This window comes from Ostrea edulis, chromosome 7, assembly GCF_947568905.1.
Source record: "Ostrea edulis chromosome 7, xbOstEdul1.1, whole genome shotgun sequence".
Classification (NCBI taxonomy): Eukaryota; Metazoa; Mollusca; class Bivalvia; order Ostreida; family Ostreidae; genus Ostrea; species Ostrea edulis.
This window is the reverse complement of record NC_079170.1, coordinates 77,775,715-77,791,535: the sequence shown is the minus strand read 5'-3', so window position 1 is coordinate 77,791,535 and position 15,821 is coordinate 77,775,715. Positions and strand designations below refer to the sequence as shown.

Sequence of the window (15,821 nt, the reverse complement as noted above, 5' to 3'; positions counted from 1 at the left end):
TTTAATGCCATGTGATGATTTTTTCTGTATGTTCATTGCAAAAATGCAATTGTTAATTTCCATTATGTAAGAACTTCCATTTCATTTCTATGAACAATTCAATCACGATGACTAACAACTAGCCACTTAATATAATTAGTATCAATATACAGGTCTCTGTGTTTATTGTCTATTTTCATTTAGTTTATCTGTATCTATTTCCATGCATTGTGATATATGTTCTCGATATGTATATATGTTCTTGGCACACTGATTTTGACTACGGATAACCCCGTTTACCTGATCAGGATATGGGGCTCACGGCGGGTGTGACCGGTCAACAGGGGATGCTTACTCCTCCTAGGCACCTGATCCCACCTCTGGTGTGTCCAGGGTCCGTGTTTGCCCAACTATCTAATTTGTATTGCTTGTAGGAGTTATGAGATTGATCACTGTTCGTTATCTTCACCTTGCATATACAGAACCACAATGTAAACTAGTTTATGCAACTAAATGTACAATCCTGTATAAATAAAGGACGTTATTATTATTATTATTATTATAGGTATGTTCGCAATTGTGCCCGATTCAGTTGTTGATCCGATAGAAACGTAATGCGGTTTTTTTTTCAATCCGGCGAAGCAAGTACCCTGAAGAAGGATTTTGTGAACCACCAAATAGTGTGTTCTGTTTTGAGTAAGTCGGAGAATTTCACCATTCTTACAAATATGAGGATCGTATCAGTATGTATGTATACCATTACCTTTACTTAGTCTTTATCAAATGACACAGTCCTTCTAAAACACCAACAGTTCAGAAGATGACTGGTATCGGTATATCTTATATCATCTAGTTTGATTGATTATATATTGTTTTTCAAGATTTTTTTTCAAACATCACTGAAGAGACATTATTTGTCGAAATGCGCATTTGGTGCATCAAAGTTGGTACCGTATAAGTTTTACATATAGAAAAAAATAACCCATATCAAAGGGATGACGAACAATTATTTTCAGAAGAGCTCTAAAGTCACTGACTCCCATCTATTCAAACACGCTAGTTGTTTTGGCAGAATACTTTTCATCCTCGTTCTCTACAGTTGTTGACATTTTGTCTTTGAATTTTTATCAGACTTTAAAGCAATTCAGGTTCTAAAGTAACATTTTTTACGATACATTGGTATGTGAATGTTCGAAAGTATATATCTTGCCGCAACCAAATCAACTATACATTGCTTTCAATAATGAGTTTTTAGTCATGTCAGATATATAAGAGAATTCAGCTTGAGTTTGCCACTGTGTTTAATTAAAAATTAAGAACACAGATAATTAAATTTATTGTGGTGTTTAAGGACATTCGCGACGTTTCCTATAATTTCTCTTAAACTGTTTTCTTCATCTTCTCAGTATAAAGAGTCTGTATGATATCCAAAATAGGTTTAAATTCTATATTGCAGTATCATTACCAAATAGTTTATATCGGCCTGGGTAGCACCTAACTTTTAATGCAAAGGTTGCGGGTTCGATACCCGATTATTCCAAAGATTAATACAAAAGTAACACAGTAGGATAAACCTTGAAGTAACATATTAATTCAAGATATTACTAATTTACTAAGTTGTATCTGTATAAATTATCATGGTTATTAGAATTGATCAAGTTTCCATTACCCTAGTCATAATTTTTTTTTACCCTAATCATGATAGATTTTCAAGAGCTCTGTATTGATGTAATAAGCGCTGATCATGAAAAGTTTATGGGGTATTTAGTTTCTACTATTTAGACTATTACAACAGTAAACATCACTTTTGCATTATATACTTCATATATTTGTATATTTATGTGCAAAATAATGCAAGCGTACTTGCTTGGCGCCACCTCGGACTACGGTAACGCACTTTACCCTAGTCCGTTTCTACACAGTGAATAACGAGTTAATGCTTCACACAATTTATGCTCCATAACTGAATATTTGGTTTTCATCAAGTCATAAATTATATAGAAGACAATGCTTAAAGACCCAATTTTAAGATAAAACCTTCAAATGGTAAGCCATCTGTCAATCAAACATTTAACAATTAATCTCAGGTAGAGTGACATCTGCAGAGACTGTGGTCTGGAGCTATTCAAGTGAGGTGTTTTGATAGTAATAACATCCAGAACCTACAGGTATTCTTTAGATCTTAAGGAAGCTCAGTATATGAGAGTTTTGATAGCATTGAATTATCCACGATTGATATTTTATCGTAAGTATAAATGCATAACAATGCAATTTTAACATAACTGTATTCTTTTCTCCTCTATATACATGTATTATAAATCACACAATCTGAAATCAAACAATATTTTGCCCATACATTTCTATTTAAACTTGTAACTTATTAAAATAATTTATATTATCAACTGATGATAGACCTATATTTATAAAAGAAAGTATTCATTCAGACAATGAATGAGAGTAAGGGAGAAAGTGAAAAATAAAGGGGGTGGAGGGTGTAGACTGTGTGTCAACTTCCGTTATCTAGAGTTACAACCATTATACAAACAGTATCGTCACAAAAGCTTTGCAAACGCCCCTAAGACATACCCTGCGTATATCAAAAGTAAGCATACCACTCTGATCTTTTGGTAAGGTAGATTCCAGGTAAATAACAATGACCATAGATGAGCTCCTCCCACATCCATTGATCCGTGAAGAAACCGTACGGCATTATTTTTGTGTTTTTAAGTTAATCCTTGCTGTCTTGTTGCAGTTCACAACTGTTGATATCTAAATAACAATCGCCATTTTTTTTCAACCAGTCAAATACTAACATTCTTTCCACAACATAGCCAGAACTTTAGTGACATATTGTCACCTCATCCAAAATAACCTTTTTACTATATTTACTGTGCTAGAAATTTTTTTTTTCTGTATGGAGTGTTTGGCGAATGTATATCAATTTGCGCGCGGATTACTCTTTACTACGATGTGATATATTATCATTTTTGAAGTTAGGCAGTTGTTTTCACATTGCCATATAACCTTTCATTTAACAACGTCCCTGTCATATTTTACTTCTAGTTCGATATGCTCAAAATAATTTTCAAATGTTAACGTGTTTGTTTAGTTCATGTTTCTGTGTTTGTGTGTATGTTGTTACATTTGTACTATTAGATTTGTTTTACAATTATGTAAAGACGTTACCAATGTTAGAGTAAAGTGTCATTAACTTTTGCAGCAAAGGTAGGTAGCAACAAACGTTCTTTATTGTGCTGATGACTGTTGTAACAGAAATCTTCTTCCCTATCATCTCTAAAGCCGGTCGCTTGGTCATTGGACACTTCGCTACCTACGTTAAATGTCATAAGTTAGACACGGTGCTAGTATCAATAATCGAACTTGAAACCTCATAGTTGTGGCTGAAACACCCTAACCACAAGTCTACCGCGACCGGTAAAACTGAAATATATATAGAATTTAGTCTGGTCGTTTACACCCATTTCTGTGACTGGAAGAAAATGTCACTTTTCTTTGGAAAAAGTATACCGTGGTTCTGATTGACAAAGAGTGAATGGGCAGAACTCTGAGAACAATGGAAAGGTATTTAAGGATATATAATAAATGATTTAAATGTCATTTTAGATAACGAACTGTGCATTATAATTTGTTACATGGCGTATGATACATGTACGATGCTGCTTTTTCAAATACAAATTTTCATGTAATAGCAAACCACAGTAGAGGCAACATATCAGCTGAATGGTACAATTGAATACGAATAACTCAGTGGTTGAATTTCTAAGAATTTATTGGTCAGCATGGAACAAATCCAATTGCAGTTAGGTCTTTGATTTGATCATCATCTTTGAATATTTCAAAGAATCCCAGGTGCCTTTGCTTCCCCAGTAATGCCAGGTCATTCCATTATCACTGACAGTTGCTTTTTTATAGTATACACCATTAAGATTACTAAGAAGACAGACGTTGTACCACCATCCACTCCCATGACTTTTGGCACAGTTACCACTCCACCGGTCGTTATCGCTATCTATTGTGGTGAATTTCATCCCATTATGAGCGGAAAAGGAATCTCCTGTGAATAAAGTGTATTACGTAAGAAGTGTTCTAATGGCAATACATTAACAAAGTGATAACAAAATAACTCTATTACGTCAGTACGTATCGACCATGAGTATTTTTAGAGGAGCATATAAAAACATGTCCATGCAAATGACGTAGTAAAGAAGATGCAGTGGATGCAATTCATTGTGGGAATCAATTCGGCTATGTTAGGGTAATTTAATACATGTAGAGAATGTGGTACAATTACATATCATGTTGTAAAAGTAACCGTGTAAGTCCTATGATTGGCTAAATTCCAGGTTGTATACACTATGTAAAGAACGTCATAATTACATCAATTTGTTTGACATGATTTAATCTTATTTCTTTAATGTGGTCGATCCCCAAATTATATACGCTATATACAGAAAGGTGAAGATAACGGACATTGATCAATTTCATAACTCTTAGAAGCAATACAAAATAGAGAGTTGGGCAAAAACGGACTCCTGTATATACCAGAGGTGGGACCAGGTGCCCAGGAGGAGCAAGCATCCCCTCCCATCGGCCACACCGGCTGTGAGCCCCATATTCTGAACAAGCAAACGGAATCTTTATATAGTATATCTCCTTAGAAATATGACAATGTCGTTAGAGACACATACATCACTTTGCTATTTTCTTCTATAGTGCTATATCATTGACAATCACCATATTCATTAATTTATAGAACTAGTGATACTAATTACTATAAAAATATATACGTACTCATTCCGAATGATCCCCGGAATCCCGATACTTTCAGCTTGTACTTATGTGAACTACTTCCGACACCAAACGTTGAGTATTGTACAAATCCTTGTTCCCCGTTAAACTTTTTCATATCTATTCTTAGTTTCATTTTCCCGCTTTTTGTTAAATCATGTATGACATTGTTACCTAAAAGAATTTTCAGAACATACCAGATTTAATGTATGAAGATATATACATACATCTTACGCAATATTTTTTTTTTTTTTTTACAAATGTACGTAAATAAAGAATATGAATTACATATCCTTAATATTTCATTTTTGTAAACAAAACATTTTTAATATTTTATTTTTATTTGTAAAGTATGCTGCAGTGCACTTCGTCCTTTTCAGCTACGAATTGAAACCTTGTATTTTCTTTCAATACATGCTATAGAATTTCCAAATATTGAAGAGTATTTTTGGATAGATATGCCATAGTTATAAATCAACTAATATGTATGTACACGGGATATATTATCCCCCCCCCCCAAAAAAAAAAATCTTAGAAATGGAGAAACGAGGATAAAAATAAATATTCTGTTCAATTCCCCCAAACTAATGTACAGACCCTCAATCATGCTGCTACATTACTGGCACGGACCGGCCCGAAACGAACGTTGAATAGTTTACACGATACGCTGAAAGATTTACCCGGAACAATCAACGCTGAAATTATATGTATGTAAATTATTTATAAAATCACAAAAGCGTTTACCCGCGGGAAAATTAACCCTGAACCATTGTTGAAATCCTATAGTAGTGGTCCTGATATGTTGGAAAAAGAAGAAACGGTACATGCATACCATAGTCAGTTTGGCACCTTGTCTACGAAGCTGTATTATATACCATTTAAGCATGAACACTGGAGAAAACGAACAGGGTTCAATTGTATAGGTCTTACAAGTAATACCAAATAGAGATTCGGACAGACATGGACCCCTGGACACACCAGAGGTGGGATCAGGTGCTTAGGAGGAGTAAGCATCTACTGTTGACCGGTCACACCCGCGGTGAGCACTAAATCTTGATCAGGCAAAAGGTGTCATCCGTAATGAAAATCAGTATGCCAAGAACGTCCTTAGAAACGGTATGAAACACGTCAGACAATATCAACTTTTGACTCATTGATAGGTTCTATTGGCAAATTATATCGTAATAATGACCATACAGTGATCACGCTGTCTGTGGAGTTGTAGTAGCTGACGATCTTGCATCAAAGGTGACGTATACCAGATTACACAGAACACTGACAGAGTTGCGCTGAACAATTAACTATTTGCAAGCAACATTGAATGATTCACAAGGAACGCTGAATGATAAGCAAGGGACACTTAACGACATGTAAGGAACACTGAACGGTTTGCATGGAACGCTAAATGTTTTTTCTCGGAACGATGAACAGAATGCTTTTGAGAGGTAGTAGTTCGCTTAAAAAGGGTCTGTAAATATATTAATATATTCAAGTACTTTGATTAAACTCTGTAAACATAATTTTCACTCTACAAAAATTAAACATTAACCAAGCCAGTATTCGTGATCCGGACGACCAAATCCTTCAGCAAAATCTTTCCATTTTTTGTTTTGAAAGTTGGTGGTTCCATCCATTCTTTTTTGTATAACCTGAAAAATAAATGCGAAAATAAATTAAATATGATATACGCCAGTAGGACAATGATAAAGTATTCGTTCCATAACCGTGAAATTATGAGTTTGAACCCCTGAACCACAAGCTTGCCATGACCGCATCAAAACTAAGGCAGTAATTCTTCTTTTTCCAAACAATTTGCATTTATGAATGAAAATCAAGACGTAACATAGTTAAGGTGATGTTGAAAAAAAATGCCGAAAATATCCAATCGAAATTCATTTACTAGGACAGATGGAATATTTTGGAACTTTGCTGATATTGGATCAAATATGATGAACTACAAATATACGTATTAAGGACGATGATATTCAATAGAACACATATAAAACTGACGCTATAATACGAGATCTGGTAGTTTTAGCAAATATATCTTCTATATTGAGGTCATCAAGTAATTTCTATCGTATGGCACCTGATCCCACCTTTGGTATGTACAGGGATCCGTGTGTGTCCAACTTTTTATTTTGTATTATTTGTAGGATTTATTAGATTGATCACTGTTTGTTGTCTTCACCTTTCGTTCAAACTTTGTTTTTATCCAAAGGGAATTTTACCTAGTTTAATTGTACTTTTGAATAATACACAGATATTTTGATGATACATCTTTTCCTTGAATCAAATGTTCTGATTGAATTTGATCGGACATTGTTTTTTTTCTCCCTTATTTCAATAATGTTATAGAATCAACCACTTCCTTTTTAAAAAATATATCCACCTGGGAGATTGACAGAATTTTGAGGTTTTTTTTATTTGATACGATTGTAGTCTCAAGTGGCAATGTTGTAAAATCGATTGTCATATATTTCATTTTTATCGGACACGTACACAATTGTAAAGTAGTCAGCAAAAACTGAAGCGACACTTTCCGGTGCGTTTCTTACTCTTTCGGGAAATTGTATTTCTGGATATAGTTTTGTTTGGCGTGCTTTTTGTCAACGATTTAATTTGGAATAAGACTGGCACTCGTGATTTTTACACATTTTATCAATAGAAAATAAGACAAGTACCCGTGATTTTTACACACTTTATCAATAGAAAATAAGACAGGTACCCGTGATTTGGACACACTTTATCAATAGAAAATAAAACAGGCACCAGTGATTTTTACATAATTTATTAATTGAACAGAAGTCGACATCTGTTTCTGTTTCAAGCCCAATACTATTTCAATATCTGTTATAACTTTTATCATGATCATTATCCTTGATAGTTACCAGATTTACCATAAAGGGAAGCACTTATGTACCCATAAATTGTACTAAACTTATCATCTTACTCAAAGAAATTCTGACTTAAGAATTTCGTAAGTTTTAACTTAATATACGATACTTCCCTTTTACTAACGTGTTCGTAAGTTTACATCATAAACTTAACTTACGAAATATTCTTAACATACCATCTGACGATGCGCAAGCACATTTGTTACGTTCGCTTTCAATATTTCTTAGTCGGTATCATAATTAGATTATTTATTTAACCAAAGTGGGTTCACAAAGGAGCATTATGATGCAAAAATTCATGTTTATTCAATATTGGCGTTCAACAGCTGAGAAGATGCGTAATGGAGAATGAATGATTATAATGCAAATAAATTGCCAAATAAATCCTTACCAGAATCTAAGAATTTTTTTGTAGGGAAATGTGTTTTAGTGTACATCTATTTATACCTACATACATGTACATCTGAAAAAAGGTCATCCTAAAAAATATTTGTTGATTTTAGTCGCCGAACTTGCGTTTTTCATGATTGCCTGTGAAATATCAATAGTTTTCATATATTCTTTAAATACATTTTAAACTATTATAAATTTGAAAATGCACATAAATCTATAGGCGAAGTGACATAAATATAATATATTTGAATTATCCTCTTAATATGTACATATATTCGGAGAGAGAAATCTGCAAATTTTTAGTCCCGCCATTTTTCAGCCAAATTTAACTTTTCGGTGCATTTGCCATATCATTTGTGCTGTACAGGGTGCAGTGAGTGAACAACAAAAAGTGTACACCACGGAAAGATGTACTCTTTATGGTCGGTGTAGAGACAGCAAGCGCGCCCTAGCATTCTAAAAGTAGTACATTGGGAATAGACAAATATATCTATGCTGTACCAGGTTGAGGGGGTAAATCTTGTGTACCCCTACATCTATGCGTAGATTCAAATACTATTTATTTTCTTTCAAGCACAGGGATTGTCATTCTGACCCTCGCCTATCCCCTGTTGAATGCATATAGAAAAAACGTCAATAACAAGGCTGAGATAATCCTGAAATTCTATAAATGTTTAATAATCATAGTGTTACGTTGGTGTATTTTTCAAAGAATAAATTAGAACAATACCATAATATCATTGTACAACATCCGTACATCTAATGCAATGGTTAAATATTAAAGCGTGTTAAGATATATCCTCTGGTTTTGTAAGGATACACTGAGACTCATTCAAAAGCCTATAATTGATCTAGCTGATCATAAGCATTTGGTCTGAAGCTTTTGGCAACATATGTTGCCAGTATTTAAAGTAACATGGCTCAAATTTAGGGTCTAGATGCAAGGTGAAGATAACGAACAGTGATCAATCTCATAACTCCTACAAGCAATACAAAATAGATAGTTGGGCAAACACGGACCCCTGGACACACCAGAGGTGGGATCGGGTGCCTAGGAGGAGTAAGCATCCCCTGTTGACCGGTCACACCCGCCGTGAGCCCCATATCCTGATCAGGTAAACGAAGTTATCCACAGTCAAATCAGTGTGCCAAGAACGGCTTAACAATCGGTATGAAACACGTCAGACAGCATTTGACCCAATGCGAGGTTGTTTTGACGAACTAGATCGTTATAACGACCATAGAATTTGCGAAATGCTGACTTCAATCGAGACTGTTGAAATTCCTGTACCATCAACTTGTTTGTCAGTAGCTTACCTCGATTTAAAAACTGACTATACCCAGAACAAGCTCTTGCATATCGAATCAGTTGAGATATATAAACACCATATGCAGGTGATAATGGAATATTGCTACATAAATGTGGAAAGTTGACGATGGAGAAGCTGAAATCATCCCGTTTATCATACAATTGAGTTGTTAGTTTGCCGTTAATGTCTACTTTCAATATAATATCTAAGTATGAAGCAGAAGTGGACGACTCTGTGGTGTCCTTTATTTCGAGCTCACAGGGATATATGAAATCGACATATGAATGAAAGCTATCATTGTTAATAGACAAAACGCCATCGATATATCTAAAAGTCGAATTGAAGGTCACAGCGAGAGATTTTTTCTTCTCACGTAGAAGTTTTTGAATAAATTCTGCTTCATATAAATATAAAAACAGGTCAGCTAACAAAGGAGCACAATTCGTGCCCATGGGAATTCCAACAGACTGTTGGAAGACCTGATCACCAAAGACCACGAAGATATTGTCAATGAGGAACTCTAGCATATTTTTTATTTCAACTTCAGAGTACCTATATAAGATCGTTTTTCAAAGTGGTAAAGGGGAGCCGAATTTTTTTTTTAAATCACAATGGTATAAAATTACTGTCCAAAAATCAAAATATTCCCTAAGCTTCAAATAATGTATGAAGAAGGGGAATGATCGTTTGTTACTGCTCAGGTTCATTTCATCATAAATTCTTACCATTCAATGCACGAGGGGTTGAAATTGAATACCACAAGAGAGCGGTTGCTACTCGAATTTTAGATGCGGTTTGTATTTTTTGTAACAATTTCTTTAATATTATATCCGCCACTTTATCATTTGCATTATGATGTCAAAGCGAAAGACCATGACGTCACATATTTCAACATTTTTGTGTGTGGAGATTGAACTTAAAATTTCCCCATGTCAAAATTTGCCTGTGGTATCCTAAAAAGTATTCTTGGATGTAGACATTTCGAATATTTCCAATGAACTTTCTTTGTTTTGTCTGTCAACTGAAGATTACATCTTTTCGAAAACGTCTAGTGTTCAACTTCGCTTTCGTCTTGAAAACTGTAATGAGGACACGGAGGTTTGTTTTCATGTTTTCTCAAAAAAATCTGGAACAACAAATAGCATGAAGGCAGTTATTTTTATCTTAATAGTTGACTGACAGTAACTTGCGGAAAAAAAAATCTTAACTTAGAATAGGCTGTCGTAAGGTTACGATGATTTTTTAAACCTAACTTAACTACATCAATTCACGAGATCAGGTGATTACGGAAGTCAAAATATACGGCTACAAGAAGTTATTAAAATGAAAGGTCATCTTACTAAATATTAAGGTAAGACAACATCAGGAGAGTAGTTCTTATTGAGTGGTTTATGTAAACAAACAACTATCATTTACAGGTCAGCAACGAATACTTATGTCGGGCGATTATACGTTACCGGCTTGTGCTAGTTACTAATCTTCAAGCGATATAATTCATTGTGTCATTTTGAAGAATTAATGTTATCATCAAAAGCTATAAATAATTGACTTACCGTCCATCCCCCTCCTTCTGTTGTCATGTCACAAAAGGCTTTTTTCTTCATTCCTCCAGTGGGATAAATGGTATATACACCGTCTCTGTTTTTCCTGTGTGGCTTCATTTTCAAAATTTCTGAGCAGTCTTTGTACTTTTCGGGAACTTTTGGTGAAAAATAGAAATATTCACAAATCAATGCATGGATATCATTTTCTTGTGTTTCATTTTAAAATGGACAAAGTTGATGACAGCTCAACGTTAAATTATTTCCTTAAAATGCAATGCAAGGGCTTATATTAGCATGTATATCAAACGTACCTTATGGTGTTTTACGTCGAATATATGAATCAGGCACAAATAAAAGTTACAGAAATTAAATTACGATAGCATTAAGAAGTCTGAAACACAAAAAGCACATAGAAAATTGAAAATATATCATTATGAGTTTGTCCGATGAATGGGGTTGTTGACAACACGGACGCTTATGAGCGCAAAGAACGTAATGGGACGTAATGTTAGATACGTTCCGTGATATAGTCTGTCGTTAATTCGTGGTGAGGAAAAATACACAAAAAACTACTCGACCTTTTTTCGAGAATTTTTCTGCAGTCAATGAAGGTCATTTAAAATAGCAGTGTTCCCTAAATGACTTGTGTAGCTGCACAGAGAAGTATAGAGGTATTCATAAGCAATGCGTTATGTCAGTAGAAATTTCACAAGAGTTATACCACCGTCAACATTAATAAACAATGAGTAACATCTCAAAATTTGTAGTTAGGATGACCGAGTAAGAACGTGGTATTGCTTCTTCATGCAAAGTTTGCTGTTGATTGATTGATTGATTTTATCCTGTTTAACATCCCTCTCGATGATTTTTCACTCGTATGGAGACGTCACCAATACCGGTGAAGGGCTTTAAATATAGGTCCATGCTCGGCAGTTACAACAAGTATTGAGCATTGAGGGTTCGTTAGCGTGTCACACCTAATATGACACGGGGCATCCGTTTTATGGTCATCTCCGTTATCTTCAACTTACACAGAATATTAGTTCGCATATTAAACCATTTGAGAGATATAGTACGATACACAAGCACTAATTAAATATTGCTACATAAAAGTTCGTGTTTGCCCAAATTTTAATTTTGTATTGCTTATAGGAGTTATGATATTGATCATTGTTCGTTATCTTCACTTCATTTAGCTACAAACTCGACGAAGTATAATTTGTAATTTTTATGGGAGGTGTAAGATTAATCACTGTTCGTTACCTTCACCTTTCATATACTCCATACCCTTTACAAGGTATTGTGCATAATCAAAAGACACCAATTGTTTTCAGTACTTCATAGTGCTAGTTTGAACTGACTATTGCTTGCAGAACTGAGGATCTAAATCAATTGCTGTAATCAATTATTGGTTTAATCATCGAAGTTAAACAATGTTTCTAATGAAATTGTCTATCTATAATGATATTTCTATGCCGCTTCTAATCAGTTGGTATACATTCAGGTATGGGGTACGATCTAAAGCTGGGACGCATCTGTAAGAGTGTCATTTGCTTGAACGAAGCATTAACAAATTGATTCGTTAAATAATTTCAATGCAAGGTGAAGATAACGAACAGTGATCAATCTCATAACTCCTACAAGCAATGCAAAATAGATAGTTGGGGAAACACGGACCCCTGGACACACCAGAGGTGGGATCAGGTGCCTAGGAGGAGTAAGCATCCCCTGTCGACCGTGATACCTTGAGGGATATTGATTAACTGTATCTTTTTTAACGTCTCTCTCTCGAGAATTTTTCACTCATATGGAGACGTTACCAAGACCGGGGGAGGACTTCATTTAGGCCTTTGCTCGACACTTAAGGTCATTGAGCAATGAGGGTTCTTTAGCGTGTCACATCGACTGTGACACGGGACATCCGTTTTAAGATCATCTCTGAAAACCCTTAACGTTCACACCTGGTGATGAGCGTTTGGCGATGGAACTGACACTACCTATTTTAACCACAGGGGGCTAAGCCCATTTGTCCTTAAACTCTGTGATACCATAAATATAGAAAGGGGTCTTAACTAGATAAAAACACACACTACCCAATCACTTCAAATGCCTAAAAAATGAGAAACTAACTATGGTATGCGTAATTTAATTTTAATTCAGCTCGCAATTCCATGTAATGTAAACAAGACTCGTACCATGTTTTTGTTTATGCAGGTTAAATATAATAGTAAAAGTTCCACTTAAAGCATATTAAACAGTTTCTAGTAATTCGTACATCTCATTGTGCTTCAAACATGCTATTTTTTTTATTAAAACATTTATAAGTAAACAAAAACATGACACGAGCCTTGTTTACATAACAAAGAATTGCGGATGCTGTATCTTACTTGTAACTCAACACCTGATATTCAAAGTTTGGTTGACCATTAACAAGCATTTTAAACAATAAAACTGGAAAAAGAAAAATTTCTAAAATATGTAGCTCAAATTGTGCCCAAGCCCCTTTATTGTGCGAATTATTATCAATTTCAATTTCTTGAACATTTGTTGTTTTTTGTTTTTGTTTTTGGGGTTTGTTTTTCCATTGAAAATATTTCTGAACACAACAGTAAAATGAAAGATCATAATGGATATTCTTGTCTACCACCCTCGTCCAAACTTAAATGAATCGTGCAGGATATTAATTGTGATACAGAGGAAAGTATATACCATTTTCAAGGGATTTGACATAGAGGAACATAAATATCTTCAATCAAAATGCTTAAATTTTTCATCTATCAATATTAATTCCTTGGAGTAAGAAGTTATCAAAGGCATATTCTACTGTATTTTTTCTTGGGAAAATCGTATTTGATCATAACTAAATAACGAATCTAGCAAGTGTTTGAATATTTTAGCGATACATTATCATGCTGCATTATGTGATGGGACAATACAATAATTCCAGTTATATAAGCAAACAATGCATTGTTTTTCATCTCCAAACAAATATGTATTCCCTTCTTATTGTTCATAAGAGTGCCCTGATTTTGATTTTATGTCCATATTATAAATGAGAAATGAACCCATTAATACCAGTATAATGTTTATTGACCATATCAGATGAACGTTATAAATCCTCTCGTATTATATGTTTGTTCTAGAACAATTTTCAGTGTGATTAATATTTACAATTCTTCATCTTCAAATGAATTACTAATCCGTTGAAGTCTTCATTTTGAACAGTGCAATGTTGGACATCGACAGGACGTAGACTGTTTAAACGTGTTTGAATACTCCATGGATTAAAGACAACACAAATACACACAGAGAAGATATAATTCTTACATTAGAAATAAGCATGTTTAGTGCATACTTTATTTCGAGTGGTTGGGATTTGTGCCAAACTCTATGTAAAATCTGACTTTAGAAAAATGAAAACTGGCACTGTCACCATATTTGTACTCCAAAAATAAAACCCATCGATATTCATTAACAGTAGTGTTTGACTGAATATATATAATCACAGAAGTATGTTGCGACATTTACTTGTTTCATCAATTTTTTTTTATCTCGTGGATACATATTTTATCGTTAAAGAATAGTAATTATTGATTCATTGATTACATTCTAACTAAAAATAGTACACATATGTACGTACAATAAAACATCGCTTCTTAAACAGCAAGTCTAATTCTTGACAATGTCGTCAACTATATACTTACATTTCTTTCTGAAAACGAGACCACCGCCTAACTTATACTTGGACTGTAGAGTCAAAATCATGGGACCGCTGATAGAAGCGGACATATCGGTGTGTTTCCATGGCGCATGCTTCAGAAAAGAGCCAACCTCACCTGTTGGGTGAGAAAGCGTGTGAGAGAAAAGATGTGTATTGAAAAATATTTCAGGAAAAGAGAACATATTGCAACATTTCAAATTTTATTCCTTCTGAATTGTTTCTTAACATTGAAGAATTTAGATTTCTTAAATATGATTGTGCAGATGTATACGAATAAAAACATACCTAGATACATTCCAGGTAGATCTAATATGGGTTTAACGAGTTTAACTAATTTGAAATTAATTATTTCATCACAATGAATATTATCGATTATTTCAGTTTGTTATACATACACATCGTGGTATATGGAACTCATTTAAAATGGTTTGATATAAATACAATCATATATTATCTTTAAAAGTTATCGATACACATCCTGGTATATGTAATGTATGTATATGTAGAATGCTATAAATATGATTCTTATATTCTTATTTTTGACAAAGGCATGGGGTTTAATTCCTGAAGAATCCGTTAGTAATGGATGAAACAGGAATAGAACGCACAACACCAAACACAACATTCTTCCTCGGAGGACGTGCACCGTCTGATAGGATTCCACGACTTCTGTGTGTGTCACGATATCTGATATCATCACACAACATTGATCTGACATTCAAACATTCAATTAATATGAAATACAATCTCTACACAGCCCCCACCACCGTGTGTTGTCATTCTTGTTTTAAAATTCGAATTATTATTTTCATTCACCACATATTAAACTAAACACTGACATAACACCATCTCAAAATAACAGCATGTGCAATTATATGTAAAGTATTGTAAAAGAAAGTTTGTACTTTTGATAAAATAAAACCAATGAAAATAAGATACATTTTGCTGATAATACATGTACATAATATCAATAGTCAGTAAGTCCTGTGTTGCTATATGCTGATAAGGGTAATCATTAATGCTTTTTAAAAGCTTGTCTAATGTGTACAATGAATTATTTAAAATATATCGCACAAATACTACAAACTTACATCTAGCACAGACAACCTAGCACACACTGAGTGCGTGGATGATATTTTATAATGATATAGATAGTTTAATATGTAAA

General features: G+C 34.1%; 1 protein-coding gene across 1 annotated transcript; it reads right to left on the bottom strand.

Annotated features, from left to right (window-relative positions):
• Nucleotides 1–3,751: 3,751 nt before the first annotated feature.
• Nucleotides 3,752–14,948, bottom strand: LOC125653705 (ryncolin-1-like). Its single transcript, XM_056145852.1, has 6 exons — nucleotides 14,939–14,948; nucleotides 14,637–14,768; nucleotides 10,942–11,087; nucleotides 6,338–6,437; nucleotides 4,792–4,962; nucleotides 3,752–4,054 (listed from the first exon to the last, which is right to left on the bottom strand). Exons 1-6 carry the CDS (start codon nucleotides 14,946–14,948, stop codon nucleotides 3,801–3,803), a joined length of 813 nt encoding a protein of 270 aa, XP_056001827.1. The 3' UTR covers nucleotides 3,752–3,800.
• Nucleotides 14,949–15,821: the final 873 nt, after the last annotated feature.